We start from the raw sequence: 24,002 nt of genomic DNA on the forward strand, positions 1-24,002 counted from the left end.
TCACCAGTGCTCTGGGGAAAGTCTCTTATCTATTCTTTCTCCAAATAGTGCACCATACCCATCTTTGGAAAAGGAGCACACACACCCTCTTCTATGTCCTAGAAATTGACTGGCTTAAACTCACCACTTCATGAAAGCTTCATCTTATAGCAAAACAGTTTTGTCCCTGAAGACTCAGCACAGGTCTTATCTACTCACGTTTACAGATGACCTTATCCGACCAGCGTTTGTTTGACTGGCAGATGAGCTGGGAAGAGCCATGAAGCTCGTAGCCCTTCCTGCAGCGAATGTCACATCTGGTCCCCATGGACGTTTTGTAGTATCCACCTGGAGGGGCCCTGCAGTAAACATCCCCATACTTCACCTTGATGGGGGAGCACCATGGAGTGTCTACAGGCAGAAGCAAACAATGGAAAAATAAGAAATGACAGGTTTAAGACAGTGCAGCCCTTTACTCTTGCACTCCCAGATTGGCTACAGTCCAGATTCTGAACCTCCAATTGTGCCCTATGCCCTTTAGATAAGAAGGTTATGACTGTGAAACTGAGTAGTAGACATAAATAAATATGAATCCAAGTTCCCCTAATTAGTTGTGTGATGTGGGCAAACTACAGGCAAATGCTATAAGGAATAAAGACTGTATGTATATCCATCACCTATCACAGTGCTAAGCACAAAATAAATATTCAATCAGCATTTGTTTCTTCTCATATTGCCCTTAATATGATATCCTAATCGATGCCATAGTGAATTCTTACCCTAGCCATGTATGTGTAACACAGAGTAGATTAACTGTGGTTTCCTCCCAGCTATCTGCAAATTCTCTGTAAAGAAAACCACAGTACTCTTGTTTACTAATTTTAACTAAGCTTCGCAATTGTTCATGATAGAGTGTCATTTTGGCTTACACTCCTAAAACAATTACGCCCAGTAAAGAAAACCACCCCCTTTTCAAATATCCTCAGTTATGCCATGTTTAGGTAAGAGTGATACCCTCCTCAGATTGAAAATTTGATTTTGGTCTCATAATAGCTGTGTTGGCTATGTTTTGCAAACTTGAAACAAGCGTCACCTGGAAAGACAGAACTTTCCATCAGATTGGTCTGTGGGCCAATATGCAGGAAATGCCCATTAGGGCATTTTCTTGAATAATGATTGATGTGGAATGGCCTAAATCTTGGGCATGGGTGGTGCCAACTCTGTACAGGTGATCCTGGATGTTATATATAAGAAAGCAAGCTGAGAAAGCTACAGAGAACAAGCCAGTTGGTAGAATTCCTGCAGAGTTTCTGCTTCAATTCCTGCCTCTAGGTTTCTGCCTTGAGTTTCTGCTTTGACTTCTCCTGCTGATGGAGTCAAACAAAGCTTTTCCCTGACAAGTTGCTTTGGTCAGTGTTTTTATCATGGCAACAGAGAAGCTGCCCAAAACATACCTGGGTTATCATTAATAAAGCAGAACTTCTCCTCTGTTTTGGGAAGGTACATTCAGACAACTATGCAAAGGAAGGACAAGCTACCTTCTTAGTGGAGAAGTTCCTCCAGCAGCAAGTCCATCAGTTCTGCACAATCTGGGGAGCAGTGACAAGCCTCCTCAAGTCTTTGGGTAGGAATGGAGTTAATGCTTTGAACAAGAGCTACTTTCCCACCCTGCCTGGCTGGCTCTTCATTCCCCACCAGCACCTGTGCTGCCAGTAAATGGAGTAAGTTTGCCACCATGTGGACAGAAAGGAAGGAACGCAGGCCTTGTTCCACTTTCCCCAAGAATTCTCTCCTAAGGATGTCCTTCTGACTGCTAGTAAACCCTACTAAAGGATCCTGTCCAGATTTTGGCAATAGAACACCGTTTTACTCTAAGGCTTTCAGGTTCTCTTTGGCTAATACTTTCATCATTTAATGGTTTTCACAAAGTTGACAGTGGATTGAAAATTTAAGACTCAAGTAATATTCCCTAGATGTCCTGGATAGAGGTGATGAGGGCTTACTCTAGAGTTTAGTCATTTGCACCATGCAGATTCAGATGTGCAGAGCCTTCATGGAACACTTCCTTTCTGAAAAACATTACACATGTAGTCTACAGGCACTATGTATAATTTATGATCTATGTCAGGCCTGTGTATGCTTTCATATATCACAAATTTACACGTCTGAATGCAGCATGCAATTAGCATATTTTTTCTTCCTAATTTGGACTCTTCAAGTTCTTCTATCAATGCTGACCACATATCCAAAAGCTGTGCTGTTGTCACCATGCAGAGGAGGAAAAAATAATCTTGTATTCATTTATTTGCAAAAGGCATCTTATTTTTATTACTTTCCAAGGCAAATCTTTGGAACATATTTTGACAGTTTTAGGGGTCTTTGGTAATGGCAATGGGAGCTTGAGTGAGTGAGTGAGTGAGTGGTTTGCATTGAAAGTGTGTATAAGTCAGCGGGTTAGTCAAAGTGAATTAACAAAAATGTTTAACACAGAGGCTTAGAGGAAGAACGATCTTGTTCTGTCGCAGTTAAGACAAGGTTTACCAAGTAGACATCCAAACTGATTAATCAGGAAAGCCCTTGCATCCCCCTGGGCCAGTGCATGATAAGCACTGCAATTAAATGGAGTCCGTTGAGTAGGCAGCCTGGTGTGGCAGGCTAATGAGGGACTACCACTGCATTATGGATGTGAGTCAAAACACTGGTTCAAACTCAAGTGCAACATCTGTCAGCAGAGGTAGTGACGCAGAATTCACTTCCTACTCTCTAGAACCATTGGTTCTAGAACCATTACTCTCTAAAACCATTACCCCCTCTCAGCAGAGGGAGTAATACTGTCTTGTCTCTATGCACTTATCCCTCCCTCAATTGGTATGAATATACTATGGTATCCAGGTAAAACCATTAATCCTGAATTCCATCCCCAGCACTCAAGTACCTAAATAAATACAATTAAATCAATAAATAAGATGTCACATATTAGGAACTCAATGTATCCTATTTAATCTTTTCAATTTTTAAATTGGACTTAAATAAAATCAGTTACTGAGTATATACTCTGTGCCAGACACTGTGAGGAACTTAATATTCCATAGCTAAACTCACAGTTAGTCATGATTGACCTCTAACTTTTAAAATTAATGACACTTAAAAGGTGAGGTATAGCTATTGAATAGAGCATTTGTCTTGATGAAAAAGGCCTTACGTTCAACCCTCATCATAACAGTAATAACGAGAAGAAAAAAAGTCTTAAGTCTCTATTATAAAAATTCAAGGTGCACAGCATGTTTTGATATGTGTATCTATACATATAAATACATATAAGATGTATAGTGTTATGATTCCTACAGACAAGAGAAATGACTTATAATGAAAAGATTTATTCTCAGACATTCAGGGCAGGTTCTGGGATAGGCATATTTTCAGTCATGTGATCTACTTTCTACCTTGCAAGGCTATGGAATAAGGGAGGACACTGAGCACAATGAACTAAGGACATGAGGGAGCTGCTACTGTGTAACAGTCTCTTTGCATTACATGCATCTTAGGAATGTTTTTAAACTAGGGACTCAAAAAGAGATTTTTACAACTTCCAGAAAGTCTTATGAAGCAGAGCATCTCCTTACCCCAAATATCTGTTTAGAAAGTTTGAGCTTGATTGGACTGCTTAATCCCCAAAACAATGAAGATAGATATTATTTCTTAAGTGAGTTTTTGCTGTCAGAAATCAAAGAAATGTGGAATCATGTCTGGATATAGGCACCAGTCATTGTTTAGAAAGATTTTCCACTCTTCTGGAAAACAGCTGAAGGGCAGTCTTTAAGCAGTGGCTGACTGGAACTATTTCAATTCCCTGATAGCTCAGAAATGACACAACAGTCTAGGGTAGCACTTTCCTGCCAGAGATTGGATGCATTTCTTGAGACTAATGTCAAAATGAAATTTTACCAGCCTATTTTCTTCACAGGTTTCCTCTGCAGGTAGAAAAAGCAGTTTCAGACAAAAAGCATTTACCTTCATTTCTGCCCTGAGCATCCTGGGGTCAAGGAAGCAAAAGCAGGAATATTGGTGGATATACTTACCTGAGCCAGTACAGAAGGTTCTTCATTGGGCTTTCTATGCCTGCTGGGAGCGGATACTGGGGAAAATTTGTACAGCTGGATTTCTTATCATTGAGTTAAAATTTATTCGAGCAACAACACAGTTTACTTATGATTTGAGGAGCCATGCTAGGCTCAGAAAGAGCACAAGATGAGCTCATGAAAATCAAGTTTTCTCATTCTCCATTCAATCAGTACATTAGCAGCACTGAGTGCAGAGTTAACCTTGGGTGGTTCGCTCTGGACAGTTTTAGCTGTAATGTCTGAATCAGGTTTGATTTTCACTATCATCAGCCACAGCTTGTCTTTGCAGAAGTCAGGACAGTAAAGACATCTAGGAGAATAAAATGACCATGGGGTGCTCAAAGACAGCACTTCAGAGATTTTTTATTTTTTTTCTTCCTTTTTTTTTGGAAGGAGGAGTGCCTATGCATGTTTGCTTTTAAATATTTATTTTCCTGAGCAGGCAATTAGAACTTCAATGTGGTTTCTGGTCACTTTATTACAGTCTACTCTGTGCAGCCTTAAAGAAAAATCTCCTGGCATCAGCAGGTCCTTGTCAGCACATAAGCAAAGCATTCACCTTGATAGAGAGAGTGTGAATGCCAGACTCCATCGTCTTCTAGAGGTGAGTCTCCAGATCCTACAATAAAAAGAGAACAGAAACGGCAGCAAGAAAAGCCACATGGAATGGGCGCATATTTCAAAGCATTGCTTTGGCATCATCCATGCAAGGGGTGCTTATTAGAGTGCGGAGCCAAGAGCAGAGCTTCTGCGGCCATTCATGAGGGGACAAGAAACTCTCAGAGTGAACCTGGCTGCGATGGCTAGAGCAAATCAAAATGAGACCCTGACTGGTTTATTTGGAATCATAGCAGGGCCATCTGAAATCCTGGAATCAGGAAAAAGAAAGTCAACTTCACTCTGAGATGATGCCAGTGTATATGAAGTTCAGGCCAGAGCAGACACCGTAAAATGTGTGTGACTCAGACCCCAGTTCCAAAGGCAACCCAGTAGAATGTAGTGATAGGTCCATCTGCTGAAAAGAATTTGGATGGAGGCCAAGAAGGGAAATCAAATATCTTATCTTAATGACAAAAAAAAAATGCACAACTGCCTTGAGACATCTGTAGGAAATGAAGGCTGAAACTGAGAATTTGATGTTTATTTAGAGTTCCTCGCCTAGCTGAGGCTAAAGTAAAATTTCCTAAGGAGTCTTACTACCCTCAAATCCCAGGTATCTTTCACTAAAATAGAAAAGGAAAGTCTCTCCTAGGAGCTTATTCAAGTCCCTGTCAGGGTGAGTTCATAATTAATGGCCCCTGTTTCACTGGTGTTCTTCATGGGAGATGGAGAATATGGAAACAAAAAATGAGGCAGGGGGAGGGGGAGCAGCTGGAATGTGACCATTTGGAGAAATTTTCCTAGCCAGAGAAGGCCATTCCTGTGTTCTGCTTGGTTACAAATTTCCTCACCTGATCCCTTGAATACCCAGGCTGTACAAAATGAAAGACTTTTCATTGTTCCATATCAAACAGTGATTGTGTGAGCATAAAACCTAGGAATGCAACCTAGAAACCTAAATCAAAAGCCTGGCTTCATCTGCCTTGATCTATTCACTCCACTGCCATAGGTCTATTCCAAGGAAAAAATAAAAATTAAAAAAAATTGTGACATCATAAGCAGCAATCACACACACACACACACAAACACACACACTAGCCTCTCAGTACCCCAGTTAAAAGGTCCAGGAGATTCAGCATGTATTGGCAGCCACCCATTCCATAATCTATTTGTCCACCCTATTTGTCTATTTTCTTCTGAACAGTCTCTGGACATAGCTTCTCCATTACTCTGCTATTTAGACATAGTGTTTCTTGGAGCTCCAGATTGTCCTTATTTCCACACTTTTCCCTTGTTCAATCCTATCCATACAGCTCACTTTAACTGTCCCCTTGTGTTTATGAAAAATCCATTATTTCCACCCCTAAACTTTCAAAGGCTAGACCTTTAATTGGTCATGTGGCTCAAAAATACAATGAGAATGTAGCCCCCAAAACACAAACTTTGAGGTTCTTAGAATGGACTATATTTCCCCTTAGGGGGAATCCCTTATAATTCCACATACCTGAGTTTCTGGCCCAAGTTTGAAGAAGTCAATCATTTGCACAATTTCTGAGGATATAAGGGTAACTGATAGCTGCCCTGGACACCCACAGAGGAATATATCTCATGATCAAATGTGGTTTGCAGGGTTGATATTTTCTACATAAAACATGTCAGTAGTCAAGCCAATATTCTCAGTTCTTACTAGTTTGTGGGTCTTGAGAGAGGAAGCCTCAGCTCCCCAGCAACGCCATATTTCTCAAGCTTTATAACACCACTGTCCAAAGCACTTAGTAATAATTGTCTGCTGCAACTGTTACATTGGTACCTAGATCTCATCTCTTAGTTCAACTGGACTTGCAAATTTTTATGAAAAGGACTCCAGTCATGTATATCATAATAATATCATCAGTTGTTCAAGGCTTAGAAAGCCAGAAACCACAAAGAGATAGTTCACAGTGGTCTGTTTTCAACCAGAATTTTTTTGTGTGTAAAAATGATCACATTGTGAATATCTATGAATAAATGAGCCATACCAAACAAGATCTACTCCTTCACTGCTCTCATTGTTCTGGAGGTAGGAAGTTTACAAAGCATATTTCCGAGATTCCCCTATTCCTAGACTGTGAACAGTCTGCATTTTACAGATTTGGAAGATGAAAGAGAAAGCATTACTCTGAATGTTTATTAGTATTTTTATTGTTTGATAATTTCAAATATACAATTTTAATAAGATCCACCCAATTTCCTCCTTTCCAATCTATCCTATATTTTCATTACCTTTTTCTCTTCCAACTTCATGTTATTTCTCCTCCTCCTTCCCATCCTTCCCTCCCTCCATCCCTCATTGACACCATTTAGTGATGCCTGTATGTGAATGAGTGAAGGCCCATCTACTGGAGGATGGGCAGCCTCTCAGAAACTGTACTCCTGAAGGAAAACTATAACCCCATGCATGGAAATAACCTAGAACCCCTAGACAGGTGTAGCCCATGGCAGCTCAGTATCCAAGTGGGTACCCTAATAAGGGGAAAGTTCTCTGACATGAACTCGGTGGCTGGCTCTTTGACCTCCCCCTGAAAGGAGAGCAGCCTTGCCAGGCCACAGAGGAAGACAATGCAGCCACTTCTGATGAGACCTGATAGGCTAGGGTCAGATGGAAGGGGAAGAGGACCTCCCTTATCAGTGGACTTGGAGGGGAACATGGGAGGAGATGAGGGAGGGAGGGTAGGATTGGGAGGAAATGAAGGAGGGGCTACAGTTGGGTTACAAAGTGAAGTAAACTGTAATTAACGTAAAAAGAAAAAGAAAAAAGAAGAAAAGAAAATGTTACTATATATCTTTATGTAGCACTAGAAAAACTTTAAATATGCAATCAGTGATAGCTGTCTTCTCAATAAATTTGTGATAAACACCTAAAATCTATCTCTTATGTCACTGTAGAATTAAAATAAATATCAATTTCACTATAAATAAATAAAGAAAAATGACTCTCCCTCTCACAGAGGTCATCTATTACAATAGCACTTAAGCTAGGGGTGACTCTTCTCTCACCAGTCCTGGGGTTTTGGCTGGATTAATCTTGTACATGCATCGGCAACTGCAGTGAGTTCATGTGTGTACAGCTTTGTCATGTCTCACAAATATTGTTTCACTGCAGACATCAACTACCTTAGGTTCTTACAACATTTGTGCCCCTCTTCTGGGCTTCTGGGATTATCCCTGAGCATTGCAGGGGTGTGATATATATGTAGGACTGAGCACTCCTCAGTATCTTATTCTCGGCATGTGGACTAGTAGTGGGTCTTTGTATTTACCACCTACTGCAGAAAGAAGCTTCTTTGGTGAAAGTTGAAAGATGCACTATGGGTATAAAGATAAGGCTTAGATGGCAATTTATGTTATCCATTTAGCTGAATAACAGTATTAAATTCTCCCCCAAGGACCCGTGACTTAAACAGCTATGGATCTGGAGCAAGTTAATGGTAAATATCTGAGCTATTAAGCAGGCTTTAAATACAATCAGGAAGTAGCTGTTTATTAAATACATTTTGTGCCACTATTTTCTCCAGTGGGCATGTCTTGAAAGACCAGTCATTATTATAGTTCACAGGGTTCATAGCTGGGTAAAACTGTTGACTACTTTTCTCTCCTAATGGTGTGCATCAAAACCTCCAGCAGTGTAAATGCTACCCAGTAGGGATGAAATACCTATGTCAATACCAGCTTGCTTTTTCCATGCCCTGTAACTCAAACATATGATGTCTTCAACAATAGAGCTTTATCATTAATTTCTAGATAATAACTAAGAGCAATGGCAATGCTTTTAACATTTGGAGGTCTATATGTCCACACTAGCTAATAAATCCAAAATATGTAACTCATTCCTGTGATATTGTGGAGGCATTGTCACCCTGTGTACAGGGTAGTTTAAGTCAACTTGACACAAGCTGGAGTCATCAGAGAGGAGGGAGCCTCAATTGAGAAACTACTTCTATAAGATAAGGCTGCAGGCAAGCCTGTAGGGCAGGTTTTTTGTTTGTTTGTTTGTTTGTTTGTTTGTTTTGATTTGGGTTTTGTGTTTTTGTTTGTTTTGGTTTTTTGAGATAGGGTTTTTCTTTGTAGCCTTGGCTGTCCTAGACTCACTTTGTAGACCAGGCTGGTCTACAAAGAGGTCTGCCTGCCTCTGCCTCTGCTTCTGCCTCCCCAAGTTCTGGGATTATAGGCAATGTACCACTACGCCCTTCGGACATTTTCTAAATTAGTAATTGATGGGGGTGGGCCCAGCCCATTGTGGGTGGTCCCTTCCCTGTGCTGGTGGCCCTGCATTCTGTAAGAAAACAGGATGAGCAAGGCAAGGAAAGCAAGACAGTAAGCAGCAGCCCTCCATAGCCTCTTCATCAGCTCCTACCTACAGATTCCTGACCTGCTTGAGTTCCTATTTCGGCTTCCTTCAGTGATGAACAGTGTGACATGGAATTGGAAACCAAATAAACCCTTTCCACCTCCTCAACTTTATTTCGGTTATGGTGTTTCAGCACAGCAACCTAACTAAGTAATCCTAATTAAGACAGCCTATTATACATAGGGTAGCTCTACTCAAACTCTTTTCATATAGGTATGTATTTTAGAAAGCTTCTACAGTAGTAGGTTTTCATGTAACTTTCCAAAAAGTTTTGTTATCCTCTCCTTGTATTCCTTTCTCTATCTTGTCCTTCTATTTCCCATCCCATCCAACCTTTCTGTTCCATTATTCCCCTTTCCCATTTTATACCACTTGTGTTCTATCCCTTTCTCTTGAGACACCCCCTACACATACACACACACACACACACACACACACACACACACACACACACAGCACAGTCTATTATATTCCTGACTCCAATTTCAACATGCATATCTGAAAGTGGGTTATCTCATCTGGAATGATTATATCCAGATCCAACCGTTTACCTGTAAATGTTGTATCTGCATTTTTCTTTATACCTGAATACTATTCCATGGGTAAATGTACTGCATTTTCAATAACCATTCATTAACTCATGAGCATCTAGACTATTTTCTTTTCCTGGCTATTATGAATAGAGCAGCAATAAATATACATGCTTAGATGTCTCTATTTGGGATATAGAGTCCTATGAGAGTATGGTGGTGGTATAGAGGGAACATATGGTTGATATATTTCTAGCTTAATATGGAAACTCCACACTGATTTCCAAAGTGGCTGTACCGATTTGCATTTCCACTAACAATGAATAAATGCCCACAACCTTTCCCCACAAGCATGCCAGTCTTTGTTGTTGTTGTTTCTATATCAGCCAATTTGAGGTAAGATGAAATTTCTATGTTTTTTTAGTTTGCATCCCCCTGATGGCTGAGGATTCTAAAAGATATTTTAAAATAGTTATTGGCCATTTGTAGTTGTTTGGAGAACTCTCTTAGTTCCCAGTCCCATTTGTTATTTGGGTCGTTTATTTTCTTGATATTTGGTTGTTTGTATTCTTTATATGTTCTAGACACTAACCTTTTGTCATACATAAAGATGTTTTTTCTCCTCCTCTATAGTTAGCCTCTTTGCTCAAATTGTGTTGCCTGATGTAAGAAGATTTAAGTTTCATGAAATTGTATTATTCAGTTGTTGGTCTTAAGGTCAGTTCTGTATGCAGGAAATATGTTCCAGTGGATATTTGGCAGTAGTGAGATGCCATGCCACTCTCCTTTCTCCACCATTGTAGGGTAGACAGAATGCAACATTGGTAGTGGTGGCAGTCAAAGAAACAACACTTTGCTAAATTTAGAGTGACAGGAGCAGGGTGATCTTTAACCACTGATACAAACTTCTTAACATCCCTTGTTAGAGTCCATCTGATTTTATAAGTCTGTTATTCCTTCCATTTAACTTCCTTTTGCTAAAAATAAGCTAGTGAGGGTTATGTTTCCTACATAAAACCTTGGCAAATATGTAAGCAAACTAATTCAGAGGCAAGTGTGTGTGTGTGTGTGTGTGCATGTGTGTGTGTGTGTGTGTGTGTTTTATCCTGCTACAGTTAAGTTCTGAAATGTCCAAGGCCTTTGTGTCAAAATCTTGGTCTTCAGGGTGGATATAGTAAAAAGCTGTGAAACTTAAGGAATCGGGCTGAATGGGAGGGTCCTAAATTCATTGGTGGAGAGACCTTGAAGAAGATTACAGGGGTGTGGGACTCCAGCCCCTCTCCCCCCTTTTAAGATATCCTGAAGTAAGCAGCCTTCTCCTGCCCCATGCTCTTCTCAGTGATGCTCTGCCTTGTCACAGGTCCCTAAGCAATGGAAACAGTTGACCAGGGACTGTGAGCCAACAGAATTCTTTCATACTTTAAAGTGATGTTTCCCTCAAGTATGTTATCATAGTGAGAGAAAATGGAATAGCTTTCTCTTAGGAACTGCTGCCACCTACAAACCTTTTGACAATATGAGAGAGGACTTTCAGAATGAGAGTCCTCCCGGCGCCGCCATCTTGCCCCTCCTCCAAGAGAGAGGACTTTCATGTGGGTTGGCTGGATAGGATTTTTAAAAGTACCACAGTTGAACTTTTAGCCTATGACAGATACTGCTTAGATTACTTGTCCAAGGTTTTATAGATAATGAATGGCAAATTAGGGACTCAAGTCTAGTTTTTCTTACTTCCAAATCAATTGTGCTATTTTCCTTAAGCCTTACACGGCCTTCCACTTCCTGCATTGGCACACATGGGGTGATTGGCTTTGGGATGACTGACAGTTCTCTTGTTTAGTGCCAAAGCAAGTATGCAAGGAACAAGGTGAAGGATATATGTATGTCAAAATCTGCTGGTCCAATATCCAGTAGCAATGGTCTCCTTTCTTCTTCTTTTGATTATTAATTAATTTATTTATTTATTTATTTAGATGCACCTCTAAGGACCAAATCCAAGATCTCTTGATTACTAGTTGATTCATTCATTCATTATGTATTCATTTTATTACTGGAGATTGAATGTAAGATCTTGTGTATGGTAGGGAAGCACTCTACTCATGAGCCTTATCTTCAATGTTTTATTTTTATATTTTATTCTGAGACACAGTCTTGCTAAATTGCCTAGGCTGGCTTTGAATTTGTTCTTGATATCTGCACAGATCTTGAACTTACAGTGTTCTTGCTTCTGTTGCTTATCAAGCTGCTAGAGTCAGAGACTGGCATCAGCAGACCTCGGTACTTATTTCTTAACAGCAGATCAGAGGATGCATTAGCTCTAAGCTGTTCTTCCTCAGGGAAGAAAATGTGGCTCCATGTTAAATAGATTACACTTTCCAATAATTGCTTCAGTAATAGGCATGGAAATTAGAATAAGGCAAGTGAAAACAATTCTGTTTGTGGAGGATGGTACTGTAAAGGTGTTACTTAAGAGAAAAGACACTTTTTTTTCTCCCTCCATGCTTTGGAGGGTATCGTATATGGATAATGATTAATACTGCAGCAGCCATTTTGTTAGCATTAGGCACAGATTCTTAGGGTTGACTATCTCAACTGAGAATGGTAGAATAAATGAATACAAGAATTAAACAGGGGTCTTTGATGATATCATTTGGCTGCTGAATAAATTTTAGATATTGGTTATCTCTATGCTTATCTTGTCAACAATAAATTTCCTTTCAGTTTAAGCTACTGTGCATAATACTGTTTGTTTCTTGGAGCTGAATACATCCAAGCTGATATAAATATGAATGAAGACTTCCTACCTGTTGTCAATTAAAAAAACAGTTCAAAGAAAATAAATGAGTATTAGTTGCTACTCAAGTGACATTTCCATTTCACATACAACCTGAATATACAAATTGACTACTATAAAATATTTGATGACTATTTTACAAAATAGACTTCTCAAAGGGGGCAATAAATTAAAAGACAGACTCACAATGTTCAGGAAGTAAAGCTTAGTGAAGCAAAGAAGAATCAAACATATTAGCTACAGGTTTTACACAGAATAAGAAAGAAAGAAAAGCAGGCAGGGGCGAAAGAAAAAAAAGTGGCTTTTCTTATAAAAGGTCTCTATCTAAAATGTGATCCCTTTAGAAATCTCTTTTTTTTGTTTTTCAGATATTTTTTTATTTTTATTAATTACACTTTATTCATTTTGTATCCCCCCATAAGCCCCTCCCTCCCTCCTCCCCTCCGGATCCCACCCTCCCCCCCCCCTTTTTCACACATGCCCCTCCCCAAGTCCACTGATAGGGAGGTCCTCCTCTCCTTCCTTCTGATCTTAGTCTATCAGATCTCATCAGGAGTGGCTGCACTGTCATCTTCTGTGGCCTGGTAAGGGTGCTCCCCCCTCAGGGGGAGGTGATCAAAGAGCAGGCCAATCAGATTAGGTCAGAGGCAGTCCCTGTTCCCATTACTATGGAACCCACTTGGACACTAAACTGCCATGGGCTACATCTGTGCAGGGGTTCTAAGTTATCTCCATGCATGGTACTTGATTGGAATATGAGTCTCTCAGAAGACCCCTGTGTTCAAATTTCTGGTTCTGTTGCTCTCCTTATGGAGTTCCGGTCTTCTCCAGATCTTACTATTTCCCACTTCCTACATAAGATTCCATGCACTCTGCCCAACAGTTGGCTATAAGTCTCAGCATCTGCTTTGATAGTCTGCAGGGCAGAGCCTTTCAGAGGCCCTCTGTGGCAGGTTTCTAGCTTGTTTCCTGTTTTCTTCTTCTTCTGCTGTCCTTCCTCTTTGCCTTTCGGGATGGGGATTGAGCATTTTAGTCAGGGTCCACTCTCTTGATTAGTTTCTTTAGATGTACAGATTTTAGTAGGTTTATCCTATATTACATATCTATATGAGTAAGTATATACCATGTGTGTCTTTTTGCTTCTGGGACAGCTCACTCAGGATGATCCTTTCCAGGTCCCACCATTTACCGGCAAATTTCATTATTTCCTTATTTTTCATTGCTGAGTAATATTCCATTGTGTAGATGTAGCACAATTTCTTTTTTTTTTTTTTCAATGCAGTTTATTCAGGAACCTTGAACAATCCTCGGACCCTGGGGAAAGCCAGCCCACAGCTTAAATAGCCTCTGGGTAGCCAACCCAGGCGTGCCACGTGGGCAATGCAGATAGGTCCACATACATGGAAGCAAGCCAGATCCTCAGCCTTAGCCAAATGTGGAATTGTTCGTGACAGAGAGCACTCACCATTGGGAAGGTAGAGATCTCTTAATTGAGGTTTAGTGTGACATAATCATTTCAGCCTGCATATGGTTCAGATTACCACTCTTTAGAAAGAATGCTTCTTCCACACAAAGACAAATGCTACACTGGCTCAGAAATCAGGAATTCAAAGCCATGGATGATTCTGTCCCTTAGCTATATCTAAAGGCAATTCCATTTGTAATTCTGCTTTCCTTGCAGAAAGTTATTCTAATTCAAAAGATGTCTTTAAAGTAACCACTCACAACTTCCCCACAGTTCACAGAAGGGTCTTCCTGGGCTCTTTCCCTTTCATTTGGAATCCCTACATAGCCTACCACAGAGGGCCTCTGAAAGACTCTACCCAGCAGGGTATTAAAGCAGATGCTGAGACTTAAAGCCAAACTTTGGGCAAAGTGCGGGGAATCTTATGAAAGAAGGGGAGATAGAAATACCTGGAGGGGATGGGAGCTCCACAAGGAGAGCAACAGAACCAAAAAATCTAGACAAAGGGGTCTTTTCTAAGACTGATACTCCAACCAAGGGCTATTCATGGAGATAACCTAGAACCCCTGCATAGATAAGTAGCCCATGGCAGCTCAGTATCCAACTGGGTTGCCTAGTAAGGGGAACAGAATCTGTCTCTGACATGGCTGGCTCTTTGATCACCTTCCCCTGAGGGGGGAGCAGCCTTACCAAGCCACAGAGGAAGACAATGCCACCAGTTCTGATGAGACCTGAGAGGCTAGTGTCAGAGGGAAGGAGAGGAGAACCTTCCCTATCAGTGAACTGGAGAAGCATGGGAGGAGATGAGGGAAGGAGGGTGGGATTAGAAGGAGATGAGGAAGGGAGCAGCAGCAGGGATACAAAGTGAATAAACGGTAATTAATAAAAGAATAATAAATATATTTAAAAAAGGACTCAACAACGCATCTAGAACTTGGAAGATGACTAGTGTTCCTTTCCTCACTCCATAACTTTTCTTACCCTTCAGAGGGAGTGGGGAGATATTCGAGACCAATGGAATACCTAGCCAGCTGGTGAAACAATCTATTCATTCAGTGTGATACATAATCTGAATTGGCAGATGTATTGGTTCTGTGTTACGTCATCAGCCAAAAGGACTGGGTTGATTTATTTAGTGATTTTGTACTCAGTTCTACATTCTTAATTTTTTTGTCAGAAACTTCCCCCTCATGACTTTTTATTCTTAATATAATTTAATAGTATCAGACATAAACATATTTAATTAAAAGTAGCAACATTGATTTTATACTAAAATCACCGAGAAAGTGGATGGAATTCACGGTGTGCTACGGATGATTCACCCAAGTGCCATCACCTACCCCAGAATCAACCCTAACATATTTTTACTGTATAAACTCACTTTCCTGGAAGAAAAGATAAAACATTTAGTAGCTTTTACTAAGGCTCTGTGACGTAAAAATCAAGAGTTGCTTTTATAAAGCATTTTGTACTATGTCCCATGACAACATTTTCTAAAGAAATATGTAATAACCTATTAATACTGGCCTCTTTTTCATGTGAGATAAGAAAGAAAACACATTTAAAGCAAGAAGAAGCTGGACATTATGACCTCTCTAATTCAAGCATCTGAGAAGCTGAAACAGGAAAACTGCCATAAGTTTGAGGCCAGCCTGGACAGCACAATGAGACCATGAGTCAAGAACCAAGAAGCCACACAAACAAACAAAAAAGCAAAAGAAATAGTCATCTACATTAGATCAAGTTGATTTTTTTTCTAGATTAGGGATATCCACTAACAGCAATGACAAGTAGATTCCATCTAGACTAGTGGTATCCACGGACAGTGATGACAGTAGATTCCATCTACAGCGATGGAAATGACTTGTATCTACAGGACTTACTAGAGTAAGCAATAGCCACATGTGAACACGGGGCACTTCAAATGTGGTCATTATGAACAAGGAAATTAATATTTTACTTTCTGCAGTTTGTCAGCCATGCATAACTAAGTTTCAGCAATATTAAATGGGAAATTCTAGGAATGTTTAACCCTGAGGCTTTACAATGCACACCATCCAAAACAGCATAATGGAATCATATGGTCTGACCTAGGACTTGAATCATCATTACCCAGAGTGTGCAACTTGTTTATAATGTTCACCCATTCACCATTTGGGAGCTATTTGCTTTAAGAGCAATTATTATGATGCCATGATATCTGTGTTAATGTGGCATTATTTTACTAAATGATGGCTTCAAAGCAAAGGAGCTAGCAACTTGAATATGCCAGAGAGAAGCTGTAAGGCTTTTTATTGAGTTAAAAAATGTTAAAATTCCCAAAGTTTGGCTATGAGTCTTCTGATATCTATTCCATTTGCCTTTCTGAATGAGGATTGAGCATCTTACCCAGGGTCCTCCTTCTTGCTCAGCTTCTTTAGGTGTACAGATTTTAGTACATTTATCCTATATTATATGTCTAATATCCACTTATAACTGAGTATATACCATATATGACTTTCTGCTTCTGGGATACTTCACTCCGGATGATCTTTAGCTTCTTTTGGTCTGTAGCTTTTAGTATGGCTATCTTATATTATATGGCTAATATCCACTTATACATGAGTGTATGCCATGTGTGTCTTTCTGTTTCTGGGTTACCTTACCCAGGATGATCTTTTCTGGTTCCATCCATTTGCTTGCAAATTTCACGATTTCCTTGTTTTTAATAGCTGAGTAGTATTCTGTTCTATAAATGTGACACAATTTCTGTATCCATTCCTCCACTGAGGGACATATACATGGGAGCTTACTATAGAGGGTCCTCTGAAAGGCTCCACCAAATAGGGGATCAAACAGATGCTGAAACTCACAGACAAACTTTGGACAGAGTACAGGGAGTCTTATGGAAGGGGGGCAATAGAAGGACATGGAGGGGACAGGAGCCCACAAGGACACCAATAAAGCTAAAAAACCTGAGCCCAGAGGCTCCTGCAGAGACTGATGCACCAACCAAGGACTAAGGATGATGCATGGAGAGGACCTAGATCCCTTGCTCAGATGTACTAAATCTCAGTCTCCATGTGGGTGTCGTAATAAAGGGGAACAGGGGCTGCCTGTTTCCTGAAATCGATTGCCTGCTCTTTGATTACTTGCCCCTGGTGACATGGCCTTGCCAGGGTACAGAGGAAGAGGATCCAGGCAGTCGTGATGAGACTTGATAAGCTATGGGCAGATGGCAGAGGAGGGGGAACTCCTTTCAGTGGACTAGGGGAAAGGGATAGGGGAAAGAAGGAGGGAGGGTGGGATTGGGGGGAGTTGAGGGAGTAGTCTTTAATCCGGTTATTAATGAATAAATTGTTAAAAAAAAAGAGCAATAATATTCTTTGAGACAATGCTTTGTTATTTGCTTTCATAACTTAAAATTCTTTATGAAATGGGAGCCTGTAGAAAAGTTTTGCTGTATAGTAATAAAAACTGCATGGTATTGGCATTGAAACAGAAAGGAGGATCAATGGAACTGAATTGAAGACCCAGAAATAAACCCACATACCTATGAATACTCAATTTTTGACAAAGCAGCCAAAACCATTCAATGGAAAAAAGATAGCATCTTCAACAGATGGTGCTGGTCTAATTGGATGTCTACATGCAAAAAAATGAAAATAGATCCACATTTATCACCCTGCACAAAACTAAAGTCCAAGTAGATCAAAGACCTCAACATAAAACCAGATACGCTAAATCTGTTAGAAGAAAAAGTAGGGAACAGCCTAGAACTCATTGGCACAGGAGACAACTTCCTGAACAGAACTCCAACAGCACAGGCTTTAAGAGCAACAATCAATAAATGGGACCTCATGAAACTGAAAAGCTTCTGTAAAGCAAAGGACACTGTCATCAAAACAAAACGACTGCCTACAGATTGGGAAAGAATCTTCACCAACCCTCTATCTGACAGAGGGCTAATATACAGTATATATAAAGAACTAAAGAAGCTGAAAAGCAGCAAACCAAGTAATCCAATTAAAAAATGGGGAACGGAGCTAAACAGAGAATTCTCTGTAGAGGAATATAGAATGGCAGAGAAACACTTAAAGAAATGCTCAACGTCATTAGCCATTAGGGAAATGCAAATCAAAACGACCCTAAGATTTCACCTTACACCCATCAGAATGGCCAAGATGAAAAACACAAATGACAACACATGTTGGAGAGGTTGTGGAGAAAGGGGAACCCTTCTCCATTGCTGGTGGGAATGTAATCTGGTACAACCACTTTGGAAGTCAATGTGGCGCTTTCTCAGACAATTAGGAATAGCGCTTCCTCAAGACCCAGCTATACAACTGCTAGGCATATACCCAAAATTTGCTCAAGTACACAATAAGGACATTTGCTCAACCATGTTTGTAGCAGCTTTATTTGTAATAGCCAGAACCTGGAAACAAACCAGATGTCCATCAACGGAGGAATGGATACAGAAATTGTGGTATTTCTACACAATGGAATACTACTCAGCAATCAAAAAGGAGGAAATCATGAAATTTGCAGGCAAATGGTGGGATCTAGAAAAGATCATTCTGAGTGAAGTATCCCATAAGGAGGAAGACAAACATAGAATATACTCGCTTATATAGACCTAAAAGATAGGATAAACATAATGAAATCTATACACCTAAAGAAGATAATCAAGAAAGCAGACATGGGGTATGATGATCTATCCTCATTTAGAAAGACAAATGGGATATGCATTGAACGTATGACAGGAGTCTACCGCAGAAAGCATCTGAAAGACTCTACCTAGCAGTGCTCCAAAATAGATACTAACTCACAACCAAACCTTCGGCAGAGTGCAGGGAATCATATGAAAGAAGGGGAGTTTGATGTGGAAAGGATAGGAGCTCCACAAGGACCAAACGTATCTGGGCACAGAATCTTTTCTGAGATGGACACTCAAACAAAGACCATGAGAGGATAAAACCTAGAACCTCTGCTCGGATGTGACCCGTGATAGCTCAGTAATCAATTGGTTTCCCATAGTAAGGGGAACAAGGACTATTTCTAACAGGAACTCAATGACTGGCTCTTTGACCTCCCCACCTCCCAAGGGAGGAGCAGTCCTGTTAGGCCACAGAGGAGGACTTTGCAGCCAGTCCGGAAAATACCAGACAAAAGCGAGTCATATGAAAGGGGAGGAGGTCCTCCTCTATTAGTGGACTTGGAAAGGGGCAGGGAGGAGATGAGGGAAGAAGGGTGGGATTGGGGAGGGAATGAGGGATACAGCTGGGATACAGAATTAACAAAATGTAACTAATGAGAAAAATAAAATTATGGAAAAAAAAAGAAAAGTTTTGCTGTGGGGTGGTATTGTCACTTACTCTCTTTAATTCTTCTGGTTGTCAGTAATGGATGTGAACATGAAAATATGTAAATCAGAGCAATACCCTTTCTTTCCTGCATGTGTTAAACTTCAGGAGATTCTAACACGTAGGCATGTGGGGAAGTTTTGGGAAATCACAGCCCTGAGTCCCATATGGAAGACTATCAGACCAGCTCTGTTAAGTTTTTGGCAATGTTTTCCCAAAGGAGAGTGACTTGACCAGTGTATAAGGAGATTTTTCCTCCCTTCCCCCAGCTCCCAGAATAATGTCAGTTATAATTTTACAAATACCTAGTCGATATAGCTAGGCTCTTCTCTGACTAGATAATAACTAAAATAACTCATTTATACTAACTTACATTCTGCCACATGGCTAGTTACCTGGGCTCAGGTACCATACCTCTGTCCTCTTCACAACTTGCTGGCTAAATCTCACTCACCTGGCTCTAGCCCAGAATCCTTTCTGCCTGTCGAAGGTCTTACCTCCTATTTCCTTTCTTAGTTATAGGTCATCAGATTTATTATTAACAGGTGAAATTTTCATAAATATAAAAGATATTCTCTCAACTGACCAGTATGTAAGGCAAGGTATTAAAGGAGCAGTACGTGTAATAAAGTTAAGCTGTACAGAGTATCTGCTTCAGTCTCAAGAAGCAGGCCCTGCACAAGTGTTCAAAGAAGCAGAAATTGTAAAGAAGTTACTCTTCCATGGGTGACTTGTTTCTCAAAACACGGGGCAGACTAACAGATAAAACATGAAGGAAAGAAAACAGAGGAATGTACATGGAGGAAGATATTGTTACACACAGAACAGAAACACCCAGAAAAAAATATCCAGAGAACCTTTTGCCAAGCACAAGGACTAGGTGAAGAAAAGGTTTACTGACAATATTTCCACTGAGGAAGAATATTCACTAGAATGTTCTGATGAAACAAGTTGACATGTTCCCTTTTACCTTCTGTAACCACCCTAGACTCCTCTCATGCATCAGCATCAACCACAATTGCACAGAGTGCTTGCTGGCTTAAAAGTAGTATTTTGGAGAGAAAAAAGAATAGAATTGAAAGTATCTGAGTACATAACATGCAACAAGGAAAAATACTGATTTGTGCATTTTGAGTTGGTTTATATAGCTGTCTGCATATCACAGACCTGTTTTAGGCTTTTAGTTATAACATTACCTTTTCCAGCTTTAGCAAGTTCAAGATCCATACAAATATATTTATTCAAGGTGGATATATTGTGAAATAGACACAAATGACATGTCCATCAGCCCATGTTGGTTATCATTCAGTATTGACTAAAACCACTTGATTTTTCACTCAAATTTTTCTCATTCGAACTATGAATAATGAATTTGCACTGCCAAAAAGTCACAATAGCAGTTACTCCTTCCTATGTGTCTGAGTGAAATAAACTACCAACATGGAAAATTTTGAAGACTTTGAAACCTACAGATTTGTCTAGGTAATGCTTTGTTTCTTTGTTCAGAATAGAAGACTCTAAAGATTTGAAAAGGGCTCCTGGGGACTGGCTGTGGATATCTTTTCTTCTTCCTGATTGAGTCAGGACCTAGATGTTATGGCTGAAACTGTGCTTTCTTGTTTATTTTTGGTCACACTCTCAAGTAGAAAACAATGTTGAGAGACATGGATTAACTACTATTCCTGACTAAATAGATATCCCGAACTGAAAGAGCTTTCCATTTGTGAGCTTCAAATCCTTCCTTTAAAAGATGGAATGGAGCAGCAGGAATAAGGCTGTAGTGTGTACTTCAAATTATATTCCCTCATAACACCTTCATCCTCAGCCTGGTGTCCACAGAGGTCAGAGTTGGCATCATACCCCTTGAGACCAGAGTTTTGGACAGTTGTGAGACATAATATGGGTGCTAGAAATCTAATCTGACTCCTCTGCTAGAGCTGGGCTATTCCTCTAGCCCATTTTCTTTATTTTAAAGAAGATTTTAAAACCTAGTTCCTCTAATTTGTGTTTCCAAATAATGATTATTATTTTTGAGCCAGGGACCTCCTAAATGCTTAAGCATGTTTTCAGTTACTATGTAGCCCAGGCTGGCCTCAAATTCATGTTCTCCTTGCCACAGCCTTGCAAGTTTTGGGATTACAGTTGTGGACCTCCATGCCCTGTGTTTTAATAAGTCTTTAAAATTCAATTCTCTTGAATTTCCATTCTCTTGAGGTTCTCTGTGTATAGTTTTACACCATCACTGACTCTATGTTGTTTTGGATTTTCAGAAATTGTTCCAAAAGTGTATAGGTTCTTGCCTCCGCTGTAAGCATCCAGCATTTCACGGAAAATGATGGGGGGGGTTCTTTTATTGCCCTGCTGGAACTAGTGAAATGTCCTTCTCTACAAGTCCCCTTTGAAACAGTTCTTCCTCTTAAAATGTTAGTGGGCACACTACTTACTCATTTTCTCAAGATGTTAGCTCAGTATTAATTTTTTTAAAGGAGACACTCGTCTCCTTCATGAAGGTTGTACTTACAGAAACAGATACTATATTTAAGGTTCAAAAACACTACCCAAATAAAGCTGTGATGGGTACATAGTTCTTGGCAGTCAATCAGTGCTATAATTTACAAAATTCTGGCAGATCATGTGAAAACTGAGAATAACTGGATTCAAGAGACGAAAGGTACTAAGAAAGTAAAACAAAATCACTGTAGTGTGTGCCGACAGTGGTAGGCACCAGCCCTTAATTGCCAGATGCTGGGTGATATTTTAATGCACTAGATTAAATGGTACAGAGAAAGAGAAGAGGCTGTGTAGAAAGATGCTTTCTCCAAATCCCTGAAATGAACATTATGAAATTCCTGTAACTGACAGGTTACAGCCTCCTCAGTTAAAAGATATCTAAGATTTTTTTTTAAATTCTGGAATATTTTCTGCTCCCTCAACAGAGGTCCAAAAAACACTTGATGCTTGGATTTCACTTGAAGTCTTTCATGAAAGGCTTTTTAAGACAGTACTGCCTATATTGAAAAACAAAACAAAACAACAAACCAGGAAACTAAAGACCCAAAACAGAAGAAGAGAAGGAGGAAGAGGAGGAAGAGGAGGAGGAGGAGGAAGAACAGGAACAAGACAGATCTGTCTGAGAGCTGAGACGTAGATGGTTTCTTTTCTGAAAAGTTTCTCTTGTTTGAAAGCATCTATTTTTTTCTTTTTTCCCATTTATTTATTAATTTAAGCTTTTTCAGCCTGGTCCCAGCCCCTCCCTCCTCTCTTCCCTGTCCAGCCCTCATGAAGAAGAAGAAGAAGGGGAGGTCCCCGATGGGTACCAACCCACTCAGGCACCTCAAGTCACAGCAGGATCTACCTTTCTTTCAGTGTTCTCAAACTGACAGTCACACACTGCCTGCAACTATTTACGACTGCTCACTGAGAGACTCAAACTTTGGTGGAAATGTAAAAAGAATGGAAGACTGAACTGATGACAATTCTGATTTCCAGAGTGATAATCTGTAGACTCTGTGTTTTTCTCTCTGTCTCTCACACCCCACACACATTTCTTTCTCTCCCTCCTTGCTTCCTTTCTTGTGTACTGTATGATATAAGGTGAGAAATTTCTCTGACAGTACCATCCCAGGCACAAAGAAATAGGGCCAAGTCACCATGCACTGACTTCTTAATCCATGAGCACAAATAAACTTTTCTTCATGGTAGGTTTTTTTTTCCTTACACATCCTTCACAGCAACAGAAAATTGATGGACATGCTTTAAAAATCATATTATCAATGTGGTCAGGTCCTCTGTATATTCCATCCGAGCTGTTTTTAACCATAAAAATGTAGTTGAACTCCAGATATGTGTTGGGTGGCTTTGTGACCTTTAAACATGGAGGACACTCTTACCTCCCACATGTGTAAAAGCCCCTGCCCTGCCAGCACAACAACCAGGTTCATTTTGTTTGTAGTAAAGCGATCATGTTAGTTACTAATTTCATTCTCCTGACTAAGATTGCGACAAAGCGCTTAACATGGAGATGGATGTTTATATGTGTGTTCTAGTTTTTCTTACTGAAAATCCTGTGAGCAAAGCTTCCAAAGCTTAGAAATTTCCGATGTAAACATAAATTACCACTTTTGTTCTTAAGTGCTCCACAGCAACTTGTCAAGACAAAACCCAATGGACCTGTTGTCCACCTCTCTGTCCCTTGCTGGAGAAGGGCATGCAGTGCCCTTATCCAAATCTTCCAACACCTCAGATTATCAGTCATCACCAAAATCAAGACAAGGCTCTATGTAAGGAAGAGGTTGGTGGGGCTGGTGAAGTGATCATTTACATGAATGTGATCTGTTGTCAGAAAACATGAGTTAGTGGAAAGGAAAGTATTCACATTTAAGGCGACTTTTCCAAAATGGAATCTTTCAGATAAAATCTCCCAATATCCTGGTGAGAAGATATTGAGTCCAGAGTAAGAAAAAAGTGAGAAGTGGAGTGAAATGGAAGCTTTTCCTCCAGCCTTTCACCTTGAAGTGGCAGCTTTGTGCTGAACCACCTGATTCAGATTTGTTGGCCAAAATAATCTCCAGTGGCTAGGCATGATAGTATACATCTATGATCTTGGCATTCAGAAATCAGGAGTAGAAGGATCACTACTTCAAGGACAAGATGAACGGCATAGTACTTCCATGTCTCACTAAGCACACACACATGTGCATAATGCACACGTGCTCACATTCACACACATACAGATGCACCCAGGTGAATCCAAATGGTCCCCAGCTGGTATTCTTTTAGTAGGT

At 40.1% G+C, this 24,002-nt stretch overlaps 1 protein-coding gene across 3 annotated transcripts in view; it reads right to left on the reverse strand.

The window, feature by feature from the left end:
• Srpx (sushi repeat containing protein X-linked) overlaps nt 1–24,002 on the reverse strand; it is an 82,993-nt gene that overhangs the window by 32,840 nt on the left and 26,151 nt on the right. For 2 of the 3 annotated variants that reach the window (XM_060374527.1, XM_060374529.1), the window contains exons 2-3: nt 4,660–4,719; nt 199–390 (exon numbers count right to left, since the gene is read on the reverse strand). In XM_060374527.1, coding sequence (XP_060230510.1) covers nt 199–390; nt 4,660–4,719 — 252 coding nt within the window. The remainder of the gene's footprint in view (nt 1–198; nt 391–4,659; nt 4,720–24,002) is intronic. The other variant, XM_060374528.1, reaches the window with a different exon arrangement.

This window comes from Meriones unguiculatus, chromosome X, assembly GCF_030254825.1.
Source record: "Meriones unguiculatus strain TT.TT164.6M chromosome X, Bangor_MerUng_6.1, whole genome shotgun sequence".
NCBI classification, from domain to species: domain Eukaryota; kingdom Metazoa; phylum Chordata; class Mammalia; order Rodentia; family Muridae; genus Meriones; species Meriones unguiculatus.